This window comes from Anolis carolinensis, unplaced genomic scaffold, assembly GCF_035594765.1.
Source record: "Anolis carolinensis isolate JA03-04 unplaced genomic scaffold, rAnoCar3.1.pri scaffold_26, whole genome shotgun sequence".
Taxonomy (NCBI): Eukaryota; Metazoa; Chordata; class Lepidosauria; order Squamata; family Dactyloidae; genus Anolis; species Anolis carolinensis.
Window position 1 is genome coordinate 838,192 of NW_026943835.1, and position 21,792 is coordinate 859,983.

General features: G+C 39.2%; 1 protein-coding gene across 1 annotated transcript in view; it reads left to right on the forward strand.

Annotated features, from left to right (window-relative positions):
• The window catches only part of LOC134294864 (tetratricopeptide repeat protein 28-like), a 108,107-nt gene that overhangs the window by 16,846 nt on the left and 69,469 nt on the right, over nt 1-21,792 (forward strand). The window contains exons 5-7 of the mRNA XM_062966640.1: nt 4,703-4,833; nt 10,323-10,574; nt 14,562-14,829. Of these exons, the coding sequence (XP_062822710.1) occupies nt 4,703-4,833; nt 10,323-10,574; nt 14,562-14,829 (651 nt within the window). The remainder of the gene's footprint in view (nt 1-4,702; nt 4,834-10,322; nt 10,575-14,561; nt 14,830-21,792) is intronic.

A 21,792-nucleotide genomic window follows, 5' to 3' on the forward strand; every position in this document is an offset into this window, starting at 1 on the left:
CTTGTATTATTTTTAGTTATTTTCTGTTATTATAGTATTTTATTGTATTAATTTTTTAGTGTTTTTTATTATTTTTTATTGGGTTGCTAGGAGGCCAAGTGGGAGGAGCTTAGCCTTCTAACTGGCAGCAATAGGATAAAAACGATTATAGTCTAAATTCATTATTATACTATTATATTGTATTATTTTATTATATTATTTTCTTGTATTATTTTTAGTTATTTTCTGTTATTATAGTATTTTATTGTATTAATTTTTTCATTATTATACTATTATATTGTATTATTTTATTATTATTTTCTTGTATTATTTTTAGTTATTTTCTGTTATTATAGTATTTTATTGTATTAATTTTTTAGTGTTTTTTATTATTTTTTATTGGGTTGCTAGGAGACCAAGTGGGAGGAGCTTAGCCTTCTAACTGGCAGCAATTGGATAAAAACAATTATAGTCTAAATTCATTATTATACTATTATATTGTATTATTTTATTATATTATTTTCTTGTATTATTTTTAGTTATTTTCTGTTATTATAGTATTTTATTGTATTAATTTTTTCATTATTATACTATTATATTGTATTATTTTATTATTATTTTCTTGTATTATTTTTAGTTATTTTCTGTTATTATAGTATTTTATTGTATTAATTTTTTAGTGTTTTTTATTATTTTTTATTGGGTTGCTAGGAGGCCAAGTGGGAGGAGCTTAGCCTTCTAACTGGCAGCAATAGGATAAAAACGATTATAGTCTAAATTCATTATTATACTATTATATTGTATTATTTTATTATATTATTTTCTTGTATTATTTTTAGTTATTTTCTGTTATTATAGTATTTTATTGTATTAATTTTTTCATTATTATACTATTATATTGTATTATTTTATTATTATTTTCTTGTATTATTTTTAGTTATTTTCTGTTATTACAGTATTTTATTGTATTAATTTTTTAGTGTTTTTTATTATTTTTTATTGGGTTGCTAGGAGACCAAGGTGGAGGAGCTTAGCCTTCTAACTGGCAGCAATTGGATAAAAACAATTATAGTCTAAATTCATTATTATACTATTATATTGCATTATTTTATTATATTATTTTCTTGTATTATTTTTAGTTATTTTCTGTTATTATAGTATTTTATTGTATTAATTTTTTCATTATTATACTATTATATTGTATTATTTTATTATTATTATTTTCTTGTATTATTTTTAGTTATTTTCTGTTATTATAGTATTTTATTGTATTAATTTTTTAGTGTTTTTTATTATTTTTTATTGGGTTGCTAGGAGACCAAGGTGGAGGAGCTTAGCCTTCTAACTGGCAGCAATTGGATAAAAACAATTATAGTCTAAATTCATTATTATACTATTATATTGCATTATTTTATTATATTATTTTCTTGTATTATTTTTAGTTATTTTCTGTTATTATAGTATTTTATTGTATTAATTTTTTCATTATTATACTATTATATTGTATTATTTTATTATTATTATTTTCTTGTATTATTTTTAGTTATTTTCTGTTATTATAGTATTTTATTGTATTAATTTTTTAGTGTTTTTTATTATTTTTTATTGGGTTGCTAGGAGACCAAGGTGGAGGAGCTTAGCCTTCTAACTGGCAGCAATTGGATAAAAACAATTATAGTCTAAATTCATTATTATACTATTATATTGCATTATTTTATTATTATTATTTTCTTGTATTATTTTTAGTTATTTTCTGTTATTATAGTATTTTGTTGTATTAATTTTTTCATTATTATACTATTATATTGTATTATTTTATTATTATTATTTTCTTGTATTATTTTTAGTTATTTTCTGTTATTATAGTATTTTATTGTATTAATTTTTTAGTGTTTTTTATTATTTTTTATTGGGTTGCTAGGAGACCAAGGTGGAGGAGCTTAGCCTTCTAACTGGCAGCAATTGGATAAAAACAATTATAGTCTAAATTCATTATTATACTATTATATTGCATTATTTTATTATATTATTTTCTTGTATTATTTTTAGTTATTTTCTGTTATTATAGTATTTTATTGTATTATTTATTTCATTATTATACTATTATATTGTATTATTTTATTATATTATTTTCTTGTATTATTTTTAGTTATCTTCTGTTATTATAGTATTTTATTGTATTAGTTTTTTAGTGTTTTTTATTATTTTTTATTGGGTTGCTAGGAGACCAAGTTGGAGGAGCTTAGCCTTCTAACTGGCAGCAATTGGATAAAAACAATTATAGTCTAAATTCATTATTATACTGTTATATTGTATTATTTTATTATATTATTTTCTTGTATTATTTTTAGTTATTTTCTGTTATTATAGTATTTTATTGTATTAATTTTTTAGTGTTTTTTATTATTTTTGATTGGGTTGCTAGGAGACCAAGTTGGAGGAGCTTAGCCTTCTAACTGGCAGCAATTGGATAAAAACAATTATAGTCTAAATTCCTTATTATACTATTATATTGTATTATTTTATTATATTATTTTCTTGTATTATTTTTAGTTATTTTCTGTTATTATAGTATTTTATTGTATTAATTTTTTAGTGTTTTTATTATTTTTTATTGGGTTGCTAGGAGACCAAGTTGGAGGAGCTTAGCCTTCTAACTGGCAGCAATAGGATAAAAACGATTATAGTCTAAATTCATTATTATACTATTATATTGTATTATTTTATTATATTATTTTCTTGTATTATTTTTAGTTATTTTCTGTTATTATAGTATTTTATTGTATTAATTTTTTCATTATTATACTATTATATTGTATTATTTTATTATTATTAATTTCTTGTATTATTTTTAGTTATTTTCTGTTATTATAGTATTTTATTGTATTAATTTTTTTAGTGTTTTTTATTATTTTTATTGGGTTGCTAGGAGACCAAGTTGGAGGAGCTTAGCCTTCTAACTGGCAGCAATTGGATAAAAAACAATTATAGTCTAAATTCATTACTATACTATTATATTGTATTATTTTATTATATTATGTTCTTGTATTATTTTTAGTTATTTTCTGTTATTATAGTATTTTATTGTATTAATTTTTTAGTGTTTTTTATTATTTTTTATTGGGTTGCTAGGAGACCAAGTTGCAGGAGCTTAGCCTTCTAACTGGCAGCAATTGGATAAAAACAATTATTCCTCTCCCTCTAATTAGGACTTTATTTTTCTTTTCTTTTTGTTGTATCAACCTAGAGGCATGGATGATGGGTTGTGTTGTCAAATTTCAAGGTTGTGGGGTATTTAGTTTTGTTGTTTTGTCGGTCGCCAGGATTCCATCACTTATATATATATATATATATATATATATATATATATATATAGATAGAAGAAGAAGATAGATAGATATACACACAAGGCCTATACACACACACACACACACCACTATTATTTATTAATATCAGTATATTATAACAATTATACTATTATATTATTATATTTATTCTTGTATACACACACCATTGTTATTTATTAATATCACTATATTATATTATTATACTGTTATATTTATTATTCTATACACACATTGTTATTTATTAAAATCAGCATAACATTATTATAACATAATATTATATTATTACAGTAGAGTCTCACTTATCCAACATAAACGGGCCGGCAGAACGTTGGATAAGTGAATATGTTGGATAATAAGGAGAGATTAAGGATAAGCCTATTAGACATCAAATTAGGTTATGATTTTACAAATTAAGCACCAAAACATCATGTTATACAACAAATTTCACAGAAAAGGTAGTTCATTACACATTAATGCTATGTAGTAATTACTGTATTTATGAATTTAGCACCAAAATATCACAATGCATTGAAAACATTGACTACAAAAGTGCGTTGGATAATCCAGAAAGTTGGATAAGCGAGTGTTGGATAAGTGAGACTCTACTGTATCACTATATTATTATATTATTTTTATCATTTCATACTGTATTTACGAATTTAGCCCCAAAATATCACGATATATTGACTACAAAAATGCGTTGGATAATCCAGAATGTTGGATAAGCGAGTGTTGGATAAGTGAGACTCTACTGTACTAATAAAAATAATATAATAACAAGATAATACAATAGAATATAATACAATTACACATATAATATATAAATAGTGATAATATAATAACAATACTAATACTAATATAAAACATAAAAATTAATATAATAATAAAATGATTTAACACTAAACAATAAAGAAAATATAAATGCGTTGGATAATCCAGAACGTTGGATAAGCGAGTGTTGGATAAGTGAGACTCTACTGTATTAAAATCAGCATAACATTATTATAACATAATATTATATTATTACTAATTATTGCAATATGCATATACACTATTGTTAATTATTAATATCAGTATATTAACATTATATAGTAGAGTTTTGCTTATCCAATGTAAATGGGCCGGCAGAATGTTGGATAAGTGAAAATGTTGAATAATAAGGAGGGATTAAGGAAAAACCTATTAAACATCAAATTACGTTATGATTTTACAAATTAAGCAACAAAGCATCATGTTAACATTTTATTATGCTATCATATTATTATATTCAATGTGGTTATTATAGTCTATATTCATTATTATACTGTTATATTGTATTATTTTATTATATTTTAATATTTTGCCCCAGTATGTTCAATATGTGCCTTGATTGGCAGGTGACCAGATGGGCGAGTGCCGTGCCTATGGCAACTTAGGCTCCGCCTCCTTCTCCAAAGGCAATTACCGCGAGGCCCTGACGAACCACCGGCAGCAATTAATGCTGGCCATGAAGCTCAAGGACCGGGAGGTGAGTGATGTATAACAAAATACGAATGTGGTGGTGTCCGGGGATCTGTGTGCCCAATAATAATACATAACAAGACGTTTGTAACGATCCAAAGGTCCATTCCATTGGTCAGTCCCATCTATGGTTGACCAATGAACTCAACTGTTGAGTGTTGGGTCAATGCATTGGTCAATGCATCCATCCCGTTGGTCAGTCCCATCTATGGTTGACCAACAGACTCTTCCATTGAGTGTTGGGTCAATGCATTGGTCAACGGGTCCATCCCGTTGGTCAGTCCCATCTATGGTTGACCAATGAACTCAACCGTTGAGTGTTGGGTCAATGCATTGGTCAATGCATCCATCCCGTTGGTCAGTCCCATCTATGGTTGACCAACAGACTCTTCCATTGAGTGTTGGGTCAATGCATTGGTCAACGGGTCCATCCCATTGGTCAGTCCCATCTATGGTTGACCAGTGGACTCAACCATTGAGTGTTGGGTCAATGCATTGGTCAATGCATCCATCCCGTTGGTCAGTCCCATCTATGGTTGACCAGTGGACTCAACCATTGAGTGTTGGGTCAATGCATTGGTCAATGCATCCATCCCGTTGGTCAGTCCCATCTATGGTTGACCAATGAACTCAACCGTTGAGTGTTGGGTCAATGCATTGGTCAATGCATCCATCCCGTTGGTCAGTCCCATCTATGGTTGACCAGTGGACTCAACCATTGAGTGTTGGGTCAATGCATTGGTCAATGCATCCATCCCGTTGGTCAGTCCCATCTATGGTTGACCAACAGACTCTTCCATTGAGTGTTGGGTCAATGCATTGGTCAACGGGTCCATCCCATTGGTCAGTCCCATCTATGGTTGACCAGTGGACTCAACCATTGAGTGTTGGGTCAATGCATTGGTCAATGCATCCATCCCGTTGGTCAGTCCCATCTATGGTTGACCAACAGACTCTTCCATTGAGTGTTGGGTCAATGTATTGGTCAACGGGTCCATCCCGTTGGTCAGTCCCATCTATGGTTGACCAGTGGACTCAACCATTGAGTGTTGGGTCAATGCATTGGTCAATGCATCCATCCCATTGGTCAGTCCCATCTATGGTTGACCAACAGACTCTTCCATTGAGTGTTGGGTCAATGTATTGGTCAACGGGTCCATCCCGTTGGTCAGTCCCATCTATGGTTGACCAGTGGACTCAACCATTGAGTGTTGGGTCAATGCATTGGTCAATGCATCCATCCCGTTGGTCAGTCCCATCTATGGTTGACCAACAGACTCTTCCATTGAGTGTTGGGTCAATGTATTGGTCAACGGGTCCATCCCGTTGGTCAGTCCCATCTATGGTTGACCCGTGGACTCAACCATTGAGTGTTGGGTCAATGCATTGGTCAATGCATCCATCCCGTTGGTCAGTCCCATCTATGGTTGACCAACAGACTCTTCCATTGAGTGTTGGGTCAATGTATTGGTCAACGGGTCCATCCCGTTGGTCAGTCCCATCTATGGTTGACCAGTGGACTCAACCATTGAGTGTTGGGTCAATGCATTGGTCAATGCATCCATCCCGTTGGTCAGTCCCATCTATGGTTGACCAACAGACTCTTCCATTGAGTGTTGGGTCAATGTATTGGTCAACAGGTCCATCCCGTTGGTCAGTCCCATCTATGGTTGACCAGTGGACTCAACCATTGAGTGTTGGGTCAATGCATTGGTCAATGCATCCATCCCATTGGTCAGTCCCATCTATGGTTGACCAACAGACTCTTCCATTGAGTGTTGGGTCAATGTATTGGTCAACGGGTCCATCCCGTTGGTCAGTCCCATCTATGGTTGACCAACAGACTCTTCCATTGAGTGTTGGGTCAATGCATTGGTCAATGCATCCATCCCGTTGGTCAGTCCCATCTATGGTTGACCAGTGGACTCAACCATTGAGTGTTGGGTCAATGCATTGGTCAATGCATCCATCCCGTTGGTCAGTCCCATCTATGGTTGACCAACAGACTCTTCCATTGAGTGTTGGGTCAATGTATTGGTCAACGGGTCCATCCCGTTGGTCAGTCCCATCTATGGTTGACCAGTGGACTCAACCATTGAGTGTTGGGTCAATGCATTGGTCAATGCATCCATCCCGTTGGTCAGTCCCATCTATGGTTGACCAACAGACTCTTCCATTGAGTGTTGGGTCAATGTATTGGTCAACGGGTCCATCCCGTTGGTCAGTCCCATCTATGGTTGACCAGTGGACTCAACCATTGAGTGTTGGGTCAATGCATTGGTCAATGCATCCATCCCGTTGGTCAGTCCCATCTATGGTTGACCAACAGACTCTTCCATTGAGTGTTGGGTCAATGTATTGGTCAACGGGTCCATCCCGTTGGTCAGTCCCATCTATGGTTGACCAGTGGACTCAACCATTGAGTGTTGGGTCAATGCATTGGTCAATGCATCCATCCCGTTGGTCAGTCCCATCTATGGTTGACCAACAGACTCTTCCATTGAGTGTTGGGTCAATGTATTGGTCAACGGGTCCATCCCGTTGGTCAGTCCCATCTATGGTTGACCAGTGGACTCAACCATTGAGTGTTGGGTCAATGCATTGGTCAATGCATCCATCCCGTTGGTCAGTCCCATCTATGGTTGACCAACAGACTCTTCCATTGAGTGTTGGGTCAATGTATTGGTCAACGGGTCCATCCCGTTGGTCAGTCCCATCTATGGTTGACCAGTGGACTCAACCATTGAGTGTTGGGTCAATGCATTGGTCAATGCATCCATCCCGTTGGTCAGTCCCAACACTCAGTAGTAATAATTTATAATGATAATAAGATGTAAAGTGGGTCATGGGGTGTCAGTGTGCCAAGTGTGGTGTATTATTATTCTATTACTATATATATAATATTATATATATTATTTTATATATTATTTTATATCCTATTATTGTCATTATATTTTATGTATATGATTATATAATTATTATATTATACTACATTAGTATTCTATCACATAGATTATAAATATTCTATTATGATATATATATATATAATTATTGTGTATCATGTTGTATCATATTATTTTCATTACAATATTATCTATCTATCTATATATATAAAAGGGTAGTGACGTTTCGGCCTAGGACAAAACAACAAAACTACACATCCCAGAAACACTAAACTTGGCAGCACAACCCCTCATCCATGCCTCTACGTTCATACAACAAAAAGCTCCAGCTACTCCAGAAAGCGGCCAGGCTTTGAGAATGCAAGGCTATTCACTGCTATTCCACCTGGCCAACAAAGATTCCCATAAGCCACAGCAACGTGTGGCTGGGCAAAGCTAGTATAAATATAAATATAAACATTAGTGTTATTATATCATATATATTATAAATATTATTACTCTATTATTATATGTATTATATCATATTATTGTAATATTATGTTTTATAATATTTTATTATTAATATTGATATGTTAAAATTATATATTATTATAATATAATAATAATAGTATAATAAATTTATTATTATTATTATTATTATTATTATTATTATTACATTGGTATCCATGGTCCGTTCTTTCCCAAACTTCACCTGGATGTAAATTGGGTTATGGGGTGCACATGTGCCAAGCATGGTCCGGGTCTGCCGTTCGTGGTGGTCGTCCGTGGTGGTGTCCGGGGATCTGTGTGCCCAATAATAATACATAAGAAGACGATCATAACGATGTGTAATAATATAGAATGATAATAAGATGTAGAGAGGGTCACGTGTGGTCCGGGTCCGTCCTTCATGGGGGTCACCCGTGGTCACCCGTGGTCACCCGTGGTGGTGGTCCGGGTCCACCGGTCGTGGGGGTCACCCGTGGTGGTGTCCGGGGATCTGTGTGCCCAATAATAATACATTACAAGACGATCGTAACGATGTGTAATAATATAGAATGATAATAAGATGTAGAGAGGGTCACGCGTGGTCCGGGTCTACCGGTCATGGGGGTCGCCCGTGGTGGTGTCCGGGGATCTGTGTGCCAAATAATAATACATAAGACGGTCATAACAATGTGTAATAATATAGAATGATAATAAGATGTAGAGAGGGTCACGCGTGGTCCGTGTCCACCGGTCGTGGGGGTCGCCCGTGGTGGTGTCCGGGGATCTGTGTGCCAAATAATAATACCTAAGAAGACAATCGTAACGATGTGTAATAATATAGAATGATAATAAGATGTAGAGAGGGTCACGCGTGGTCCGGGGTCCACCGGTCGTGGGGGTCGCCCGTGGTGGTGTCTGGGGATCTGTGTGCCAAATAATAATACCTAAGAAAACAATCGTAACAATGTGTAATAATATAGAATGATAATAAGATGTCGAGAGGGTCACGCGTGGTCCGGGTCCACCGGTCGTGGGGGTCACCCGTGGTGGTGTCCGGGGATCTGTGTGCCAAATAATAATACCTAAGAAGACAATCGTAACGATGTGTAATAATATAGAATGATAATAAGATGTAGAGAGGGTCACGCGTGGTCCGGGTCCACCGGTCGTGGGGGTCACCCGTGGTGGTGTCTGGGGATCTGTGTGCCAAACAATAATACCTAAGAAAACAATCGTAACGATGTGTAATAATATAGAATGATAATAAGATGTCGAGAGGGTCACGTGTGGTCCGGGGTCCACCGGTCGTGGGGGTCGCCCGTGGTGGTGTCCGGGGATCTGTGTGCCAAATAATAATACCTAAGAAGACAATCGTAACGATGTGTAATAATATAGAATGATAATAAGATGTAGAGAGGGTCACGCGTGGTCCGGGGTCCACCGGTCGTGGGGGTCGCCCGTGGTGGTGTCCGGGGATCTGTGTGCCAAATAATAATACCTAAGAAGACAATCGTAACGATGTGTAATAATATAGAATGATAATAAGATGTAGAGAGGGTCACGCGTGGTCCGGGGTCCACCGGTCGTGGGGGTCGCCCGTGGTGGTGTCTGGGGATCTGTGTGCCAAATAATAATACCTAAGAAAACAATCGTAACGATGTCTAATAATATAGAATGATAATAAGATGTCGAGAGGGTCACGTGTGGTCCGGGTCCACCGGTCGTGGGGGTCACTCGTGGTGGTGTCCGGGGATCTGTGTGCCCAATAATAATACATAAGACGGTCATAAGAATGTGTAATAATATAGAATGATAATAAGATGTAGAGAGGGTCACGCGTGGTCCGGGTCCGTCATTCGTGGGGGGTCGCCCGTGGTGGTATCCGGGGATCTGTGTGCCAAATAATAATACATAAGACGGTCATAACAATGTGTAATAATATAGAATGATAATAAGATGTCGAGAGGGTCACGTGTGGTCCACCGGTCGTGGGGGTCACCCGTGGTGCATAACAGACCATCGTAATGATGTGTATTAATATATAATGATACTAATCAAGTCCCGTGATATGTTATGTCTGACTCTCTGGTGTGTTTCTCGCCCCCGTCCGTCCCCCCCCCCCCAGAGCGCCTCGTCGGCCCTGACCAGCCTGGGCCACGTGTACACGTCCATCGGGGACTTCCCCAACGCGCTCTCCAGCCACAAGCAGTGCGTCCTGCTGGCCCGCCAGGGACCCCCCTCCCCGGCCGGGCGCCTGACCGAGGCCCGCGAGCTGGGCAACATGGGCGCCGTCTACATCGCCATGGGGGACTTCCAGGAGGCCGTCCGCTGCCACGAGGAGCACCTCCGCCTGGCCAAGGAGCTCGCCGACCCCAAGGTAGCCCCCCCCCCCGGTCATATTCTCTCATCAATATATTCAGTGGATGTAGAGAGGGTCATGGGGGGGGGGGGTCTGTGCGTCAAGTTCGGTCCGGGTCCGTCATTCGTGGGGGTCTCAGTGTCCCTCATTGTGGGTGAACTACAACTCCCGGAAGGTACGGTCATTGACATTATATATTAATTATAAGGCCTTATCATCATCCTCATATAATATTGCTATCTATATATATAAAAGAGTGATGGCATCACGGCGACGCACAAAACAACAAAAATAATACAAGAAAATAATAAAATATAATAAATAAAAATATAACTTACAATAAAATTAATAAAAAATGCAAATAACATCAAATAAACATTACACAACAATCCTCATATAATATTGCTATCTATATATATAAAAGAGTGATGGCATCGCGGCGACGCACAAAACAACAAAACTACAGGCCCCCCAACCTCGAAATTTGACAACACAACCCATCATCCACGCCTCTAGGTTGATACAACAAAAAGAAAAGAAAAATAAAGTCCTAATTACAGGGAGAGGAATAGTTGCTTTTATCCAATTGCTGCCAGTTAGAAGGCTAAGCTCCTCCAACTCAATAAAAAATAATAAAAAACACTAAAACAAATTTGACAGAAAAAGTAGTTCCATACACAGTAATGCTATGTAGTAATTACTGTATTTACGAATTTAGCACCAAAATATCACGATGTATTGAAAACATTGACTACAAAAATGCGTTGGATAATCCAGAACGTTGGATAAGCGAGTGTTGGATAAGTGGGACTCTAATGTATATTGTATTAGTTTTATGTATTTATTATTACTAATTTTATTAAGTATTCTTTTATAAAAAATAATAAAATAAATATATTTATATATTCTATATTTACTCATATTACTATATCAATACATTCTTAGTATTATTCTAGCAATCTATTATTCTATTATCTATATATATAAAAGAGTGATGGCATCACGGCGACCCACAAAACAACAAAACTACAGGCCCCCCAACCTCGAAATTTGATAACACAACCCATCATCCACGCCTCTAGGTTGATACAACAAAAAGAAAAGAAAAATAAAGTCCTAATTACAGGGAGAGGAATAGTTGCTTTTATCCAATTGCTGCCAGTTTGAAGGCTAAGCTCCTGCAACTTGGTCTCCTAGCAACCCAATCAAAAATAATAAAAAACACTAAAAATTAACACAATAAAATACTATAATAACAGAAAATAACTAAAAATAATACAAGAAAATAATAAAATATAATAAATAAAAATATAACTTACAATAAAATTAATAAAAAATGCAAATAACATCAAATAAAAATTACACAACAATTTTTAACCAATACCACCACCACCACTGCCACAGCAACGCGTGGCCGGGCACAGCTAGTAATATTTATATAATATTTACTAGCTGTGCCCGGCCACACGTTGCTGTGGCAAAGTGGTGGTGGTATTGGTTAAAAGTTGTTGTGGAATTTTTATTTGACATTATTTGTATTTTTTTAAAATTAATTTTATTGTAACTTATCTTTTTTATTTATTATATTTTATTATTTTGTTGTATTATTTTTAGTTATTTTGTTATAGTATTTTATTGTATTCATTTTTAGTGTTTTTAAATATTTTTTATTGTTTTATTTGTATTTATTTTTTATTCTTTTATTAACACTGGGCTGAGTGGGTTGCTAGGAGACCAAGTGGGCAAAGCTTAGCCTTCTAAACTGGCAGCAATTTGATAAAAGCAATTATTCCTCTCCCTCTAATTAGGACTTTATTTTTCTTTTCTTTTTGTTGTATCAACCTAGAGGCGTGGATGATGGGTTGTGTTGTCAAATTTCGAGGTTGGGGGGCCTGTAGTTTTGTTGTTTTGTCCGCTGCCCTGATGCCATCACTCTTTTATATATATAGATAGTATGCATATTATTATATTTATTACATTACATTATGTTATATTAATTATAATTATAATTATTTATTACAAGGCCTTATCATATAATACTTATATTATTATATTTCACATATTTATATTACTTACATTATTATGTTTATTACATTATGTTGCTTTAATTATAATTGTAATTATATTTTATAAGGCCTTATTATCATCATATAATATTAATTTTATTATATTGCTTATATTTATTAATTACAATACATTATGTTAATTATAATTATCATAACAATATATTACATTATATTACATTATGTTATATTAATTATATATTATATTATAAGGCTTTATAATCATCATCATATATTTATATATTATATTGCTTATATTTATTAATTACAATACATTGTATTAATTATAATTATAATTATCGTAACATAATATAATATATACATTATATATATTTTATTAATTATAAGGCCTTATCATCATCATATAATATATATATATATATATATATATATATATATATATATATATATATATAATATTGTATTACTTATATTATATTTAATAATACATTATGTTATATTAATTATAATTATTAATATATATTTATATATATACACACGTTATATATTATATTAATTATAAGGCCTTATCATCATCATCTTATAATATTTATATTATATTGTTTATATTATATTTATTGCATTACATTTCATTATATTAATTATAATTATACATATAATATATAATTAATATTACATTACATCATTATATATTACATTATTTATATTATCATTATGCACATTATTCTAATTATATTACAAAAATGTTATTAGTTATATTTGACTATATTATTATTATTATATTATATTATACTAGCTGTGCCCGGCCACGCGTTGCTGTGGCAAAGTGGTGGTGGTGGTATTGGTTAAAAATTGTTGTGTAATTTTTATTTAACGTTACTTGCATTTTTTAATTAATTTTATTGTAAGTTATATTTTTATTTATTATATTTTATTATTATCTTGTATTATTTTTAGTTATTTTCTGTTATTATAGTATTTTATTGTATTAATTTTTTAGTGTTTTTTATTATTTTTTATTAGGTGGGGTTGTGCTGTCAATTTTCGAGGTTGTGGGGTGTTTACTTTTGTTGTTTTGTCCGCTGCCGTGATGCCAAAAGCCTTTTATATATATAGATAACAAAATATAGAAAGCATGGCACATTGCCTGTTGTGGGCTTTGGCCTTTTTTTTGGGGTGTTGTGATTGTGTTTTTTGTGTGATTGTGTTGTATCTTACTGGAGGCAGGGATGATGGATTGTGTTGCCAATTTTAGAGTTTGGTGGGTGTTGGGTTTTGTTGTTTTGTGAGTTGCCGTGATGCCAAAAGCCTTTTATATATATAGACTAGCTGTGCCCGGCCACGCGTTGCTGTGGCAAAGTGGTGGTGGTGGTATTGGTTAAAAATTGTTGTGTAATTTTTATTTGACTTTATTTGCATTTTTAATTAATTTTATTGTAAGTTATATTTTTATTTATTATATTTTATTATTTTCTTGTATTATTTTTAGTTATTTTCTGTTATTATAGTATTTTATTGTATTAATTTTTTAGTGTTTTTTATTATTTTTTATTAGGTTGCTAGGAGACCAAGTTGGAGGAGCTTAGCCTTCTAACTGGCAGCAATTGGATAAAAACAATTATTCATCTCCCTCTAATTAGGACTTCATTTTTCTTTTCTTTTTGTTGTATCAACCTAGAGCCATGGATGATGGGTTGTGTTGTCAAATTTCAAGGTTGGGGGGCCTGTAGTTTTGTTGTTTTGTCCGCTGCCCTGATGCCATCACTCTTTTATATATATAGATTACTGTTAGGTTATGTGACATCATATAACCAGTACGCCTGGACCAGCTGGCCTCTGGGATTCAAGAACTCTCCTTCCATTCCCTATATCATTAATTTGTTATATTTTAATTATTTTATCTCTCCTTCTTACATTATTATTATTATTATATTATCACTATTTTATATTATTATTATTACTGTCCTGTTGTCGTTCCCAGGAGGAAGCCCGTGCGTACAGCAACCTGGGGAGCGCGTACCACTTCCGGCGCCAGTTTGACCGGGCGATGTCGTTCCACAACCGAGTCCTGGAGCTGGCCACGCAGTCCGGGGACAAGGCCATGGAGATGCGCGCCTTTGCCGGCCTCGGCCACGCCGCCCGCGGGCTCCACCACCTTGACCGCGCCCTCGACTTCCACCAGAAGCAGGCCCAGGCCGCTGAGGAACTTCACGACCGCGCCGCCCAAGGAAGGGCCACCTCCAACCTGGGTAGGATAGTCATACATTCATATATTGTTATTATTTGTTATCATATTATCTATCTATATATATATAAAAGAGTGATGGGATATTGGTGGAATTTTTAATTTCCATACAAATATCATTTGTTTTAGTTGTTTTATGATATATGCTTGGTTTTAATTCATAAATGTTTCCTAATGCTTTCTGAAGAGTATAAGGTGACAGGATGTGAGAAAAATCCTAGTTTTGTTGTTGTAAATCTTGTTTATAACATAGAAAAGCTGGTTCTCACAATCTGTCATACTCCATTATGACCAGGAAACATAAAAGAGCCTATGCAAGTGAAATGACTGAGTATATGAGAAGAGGTGTGTTGGAGAAGGCCCATTTAGTTCAGGCTTCAGTTATCATCATAGCCAAGCAAGATATGAGGGCACTAGTAGTTTCTGTCATATTCCCCATTAACTCCTGTTATAAAACATACTGCCTCTATTAATGAAGAAATGCATAGCCATACTAGTAACCATTGCTAGTCCTTATCCTTCATGAAACCTGTGGTTATAGGGAAGGTGTTATTCCACAATTATTGGGATCATAAGAGGCAGAAAACAATATTTTCCCAAGTAGTATCCTAGAATTACCCTTGTTTTTTCTCAAATAAGTGAATAGATGCCATTCATTCCTATGGAGAAAATAAAGCAGTGTATTTAAGTGCACAAAAAATAAAAGAGTGATGGCATCAGGGCAGCAGACAAAACAACAAAACTACAGGCCCCCCAACCTCGAAATTTGACAACACAACCCATCATCCACGCCTCTAGGTTGATATAACAAAAAGAAAAGAAAAATAAAGTCCTAAATACAGGGAGAGGAATAATAGTTTTTATCCAATTGCTGCCAGTTTGAAGGCTAAGTTCCACCCACTTGGTCTCCTAGCAACCTCCTCAGCCCAGGGGACAGGCACAGTTAGGCCTCACTTAGGCCTCTTCCACAGATTATCAGATTTTAACTGGATTATATGGCAGTGTAGACTCAAGGCCCTTCCACACAGCTATATAACCCATTTAGAATCTTATATTATCTGCTTTGAACTGGATTATCTTGACTCCACACTGCCATATAATCCACTTCAGTGTGCATACTAAACATAAAGACAACCATACAACAGACGTTCAATACCACCACTACCTCAACAATTTTTCACCAACACCACCAGACAAGGCCACAGCAACGCGTGGCCGGGCACAGCTAGTATATATATAAAAGATACAACACAATCACATAAAAAACACAATCACAACACCCAAAAAAAAGGCCAAAGCCCACAACAGGCAATGTGCCATGCTTTCTATATTTTGTAATCTATATATATAAAAGGCTTTTGGCATCACGGCGACTCGCAAAACAACAAAACCCAACACCCCCCAAACTCTAAAATTGGCAACACAATCCATCATCCCTGCCTCCAGTAAGTTACAACACAATCACACAAAAAACACAACCACAACACCAAAAAAAGGCCAAAACCCACAACAGGCAATGTGCCATGCTTTCTATATTTTGTAATATATATATATAATACAAAATAATAAATACAGCCAGACATTGGAGCTGCAAGGATATTCAGTGCAATTCAACCACACCAATAAAAGATTAACCTTCATAAAAGGCGACCAGGCTTTGAAACAGTGATACTACTCTGAAGCTGACCAACCAAAGATTTCCCCTAGATAGCAAGCACCCAGGCTTTGAACCACCGAGGCTATTCATTACAATTCTACCCCCCTAAAAGGCAAGTACCTAACCTTCCAAGCAGCAAGCCTATTCCTTTCTATTCCACCTCACCAAACAAGGATTCCCATAAGAAAATGGCCAGGCTTTCAGGCTACAAAGCTATTATTCACTGTTATTCCACCTACCTAACAAAGAATTCCCATACACCACAGCAACGCGTGGCTGGGCACAGCTAGTCTATATATATAAAAGAGTGATGGCATCACGGCGACCCACAAAACAACAAAACTACAGGCCCCCCAACCTCGAAATTTGACAACACAACCCATCATCTACGCCTCTAGGTTGATACAACAAAAAGGAAAAGAAAAATAAAGTCCTAATTAGAGAGAGAGGAATAATTGCTTTTATCAAATTGCTGCCAGTTAGAAGGCTAAGCTCCTCCAACTTGGTCTCCTAGCAACCCAATAAAAAATAATAAAAAACACTAAAAAATTAATACAATAAAATACTATAATAACAGAAATAACTAAAAATAATACAAGAAAATAATAAAATATAATAAATAAAAAGATAACTTACAATAAAATTAATTAAAAAATACAAATAACATCAAATAAAAATTACACAACAATTTTTAACCAATACCACCACCACTTTGCCACAGCAACGCGTGGCCGGGCACAGCTAGTATTATATAATAGTATAGTGGTATAGTTCAATATATTAATATATAATGCTAATATTGTACTGTGCTAATAATATAATATATCGTATGTACATAAAACTTGTAAGTCGCTCTGGGTCCCCTTCGGGTCGAGAGAGGATGGGGTACAAATGTAGTAAATAAATAAATAAATAATTATTGTTCGCTCTTTTTTTTTGCAATAATAAGACATGTGCATAGAAATTTGTTTGTTTGTTTTTTTTTCAAATGATAATTCTGCCCCTCAACAGTCTGAGGGACCATGAACTGGCACTCCACTTAAAAAGTTTGAGGACCCCTGTATTATAGCATAATGTGGGCAGCATGCATGGACCTGGCGGCCTCTGGGATTCCAAAATTCTCCTCCTTCTTCCCATTGCCCTGCATGGACCTGGCGGCCTCTGGGATTCCAAAATTCTCCTCCTTCTTCCCATTGCCCTGCATGGACCTGGCGGCCTCTGGGATTCCAAAATTCTCCTCCTTCTTCCCATTGCCCTGCATGGACCTGGCGGCCTCTGGGATTCCAAAACTCTCCTCCCTCTTCCCATTGTCCTGCATGGACCTGGCGGCCTCTGGGATTCCAAAACTCTCCTCCCTCTTCCCATTGCCCTGCATGGACCTGGCGGCCTCTGGGATTCCAAAACTCTCCTCCCTTCTCATTGCCCTGCATGGACCTGGCGGCCTCTGGGATTCCAAAACTCTCCTCCCTCTTCCCATTGCCCTGCATGGACCTGGCGGCCTCTGGGATCCCAAAACTCTCCTCCCTCTTCCCTTTGCCCTGCATGGACCTGGCGGCCTCTGGGATTCCAAAACTCTCCTCCCTCTTCCCATTGTCCTGCATGGACCTGGCGGCCTCTGGGATTCCAAAACTCTCCTCCCTCTTCCCATTGCCCTGCATGGACCTGGCGGCCTCTGGGATCCCAAAACTCTCCTCCCTCTTCCCTTTGCCCTGCATGGACCTGGCGGCCTCTGGGATTCCAAAACTCTCCTCCCTCTTCCCATTGTCCTGCATGGACCTGGCGGCCTCTGGGATTCCAAAACTCTCCTCCCTCTTCCCATTGCCCTGCATGGACCTGGCGGCCTCTGGGATTCCAAAACTCTCCTCCCTTCTCATTGCCCTGCATGGACCTGGCGGCCTCTGGGATTCCAAAACTCTCCTCCCTCTTCCCATTGCCCTGCATGGACCTGGCGGCCTCTGGGATCCCAAAACTCTCCTCCCTCTTCCCTTTGCCCTGCATGGACCTGGCGGCCTCTGGTATTCCAAAACTCTCCTCCCTCTTCCTATTGCCCTGCATGGACCTGGCGGCCTCTGGGATCCCAAAACTCTCCTCCCTCTTCCCTTTGCCCTGCATGGACCTGGCGGCCTCTGGGATTCCAAAACTCTCCTCCCTCTTCCTATTGCCCTGCATGGACCTGGCGGCCTCTGGGATTCCAAAACTCTCCTCCCTCTTCCCTTTGCCCTGCATGGACCTGGCGGCCTCTGGGATTCCAAAACTCTCCTCCCTCTTCCCTTTGCCCTGCATGGACCTGGTGGCCTCTGGGATTCCAAAACTCTCCTCCCTCTTCCTATTGCCCTGCATGGACCTGGCGGCCTCTGGGATCCCAAAACTCTCCTCCCTCTTCCCTTTGCCCTGCATGGACCTGGCGGCCTCTGGGATTCCAAAACTCTCCTCCCTCTTCCCTTTGCCCTGCATGGACCTGGCGGCCTCTGGGATTCCAAAACTCTCCTCCCTCTTCTCATTGCCCTGCATGGACCTGGCAGCCTCTGGGATTCCAAAACTCTCCTCCCTCTTCCCTTTGCCCTGCATGGACCTGGCGGCCTCTGGGATTCCAAAACTCTCCTCCCTCTTCCTATTGCCCTGCATGGACCTGGCGGCCTCTGGGATTCCAAAACTCTCCTCCCTCTTCCCTTTGCCCTGCATGGACCTGGCGGCCTCTGGGATTCCAAAACTCTCCTCCCTCTTCCCTTTGCCCTGCATGGACCTGGTGGCCTCTGGGATTCCAAAACTCTCCTGCCTCTTCCCATTGCCCTGCATGGACCTGGCGGCCTCTGGGATTCCAAAACTCTCCTCCCTCTTCCCTTTGCCCTGCATGGACCTGGCGGCCTCTGGGATTCCAAAACTCTCCTCCCTCTTCCCTTTGCCCTGCATGGACCTGGTGGCCTCTGGGATTCCAAAACTCTCCTCCCTCTTCCCTTTGCCCTGCATGGACCTGGAGGCCTCTGGGATCCCAAAACTCTCCTCCCTCTTCCCTTTGCCCTGCATGGACCTGGTGGCCTCTGGGATTCCAAAACTCTCCTCCTTCTTCCCATTGCCCTGCATGGACCTGGAGGCCTCTGGGATTCCAAAACTCTCCTCCTTCTTCCCATTGCCCTGCATGGACCTGGCGGCCTCTGGGATTCCAAAACTCTCCTCCCTCTTCCCATTGCCCTGCATGGACCTGGCGGCCTCTGGGATTCCAAAACTCTCCTCCTTCTTCCCATTGCCCTGCATGGACCTGGCGGCCTCTGGGATTCCAAAAGTCTCCTCCCTCTTCCCATTGCCCTGCACGGACCTGGCGGCCTCTGGGATACCAAAACTCTCCTCCCTCTTCCCTTTGCCCTGCATGGACCTGGTGGCCTCTGGGATTCCAAAACTCCCCTCGCTCTTCCCTTTGCCCTGCATGGACCTGGTGGCCTCTGGGATACCAAAACTCCCCTCCCTCTTCCCATTGCCCTGCATGGACCTGGCGGCCTCTGGGATACCAAAACTCTCCTCCCTCTTCCCATTGCCCTGCACGGACCTGGCGGCCTCTGGGATTCCAAAACTCTCCTCCCTCTTCCCTTTGCCCTGCATGGACCTGGCGGCCTCTGGGATACCAAAACTCTCCTCCCTCTTCCCATTGCCCTGCATGGACCTGGTGGCCTCTGGGATTCCAAAACTCTCCTCCCTCTTCCCTTTGCCCTGCATGGACCTGGCGGCCTCTGGGATACCAAAACTCTCCTCCCTCTTCCCATTGCCCTGCATGGACCTGGCGGCCTCTGGGATACCAAAACTCTCCTCCCTCTTCCCATTGCCCTGCATGGACCTGGTGGCCTCTGGGATTCCAAAACTCTCCTCCCTCTTCCCATTGCCCTGCATGGACCTGGCGGCCTCTGGGATACCAAAACTCTCCTCCCTCTTCCCATTGCCCTGCATGGACCTGGCGGCCTCTGGGATACCAAAACTCTCCTCCCTCTTCCCTTTGCCCTGCATGGACCTGGTGGCCTCTGGGATTCCAAAACTCCCCTCGCTCTTCCCTTTGCCCTGCATGGACCTGGTGGCCTCTGGGATTCCAAAACTCCCCTCCCTCTTCCCATTGCCCTGCATGGACCTGGCGGCCTCTGGGATACCAAAACTCTCCTCCCTCTTCCCATTGCCCTGCACGGACCTGGCGGCCTCTGGGATACCAAAACTCTCCTCCCTCTTCCCTTTGCCCTGCATGGACCTGGTGGCCTCTGGGATTCCAAAACTCCCCTCGCTCTTCCCTTTGCCCTGCATGGACCTGGTGGCCTCTGGGATTCCAAAACTCTCCTCCCTCTTCCCTTTGCCCTGCATGGACCTGGAGGCCTCTGGGATTCCAAAACTCCCCTCCCTCTTCCCATTGCCCTGCATGGACCTGGTGGCCTCTGGGATTCCAAAACTCTCCTCCCTCATCCCATTGCCCTGCATGGACCTGGTGGCCTCTGGGATTCCAAAACTCTCCTCCCTCTTCCCATTGCCCTGCATGGACCTGGCGCCTCTGGGATTCCAAAACTCTCCTCCCTCTTCCCATTGCCCTGCATGGACCTGGTGGCCTCTGGGATTCCAAAACTCTTCTCCCTCTTCCCATTGCCCTGCATGGACCTGGTGGCCTCTGGGATTCCAAAACTCTCCTCCCTCTTCCCATTGCCCTGCATGGACCTGGTGGCCTCTGGGATTCCAAAACTCTTCTCCCTCTTCCCATTGCCCTGCATGGACCTGGTGGCCTCTGGGATTCCAAAACTCTCCTCCCTCTTCCCATTGCCCTGCATGGACCTGGTGGCCTCTGGGATTCCAAAACTCTCCTCCCTCTTCCCATTGCCCTGCATGGACCTGGTGGCCTCTGGGATTCCAAAACTCTCCTCCTTCTTCCCATTGCCCTGCATGGACCTGGCGCCTCTGGGATTCCAAAACTCTCCTCCCTCTTCCCATTGCCCTGCATGGACCTGGTGGCCTCTGGGATTCCAAAACTCCCCTCCCTCTTCCCATTGCCCTGCATGGACCTGGCGGCCTCTGGGATTCCAAAACTCTCCTCCCTCTTCCCATTGCCCTGCATGGACCTGGCGGCCTCTGGGATTCCAAAACTCCCCTCCCTCTTCCCATTGCCCTGCATGGACCTGGTGGCCTCTGGGATTCCAAAACTCTCCTCCCTCTTCCCATTGCCCTGCATGGACCTGGCGGCCTCTGGGATTCCAAAACTCTCCTCCCTCTTCCCATTGCCCTGCATGGACCTGGCGGCCTCTGGGATTCCAAAACTCTCCTCCCTCTTCCCATTGCCCTGCATGGACCTGG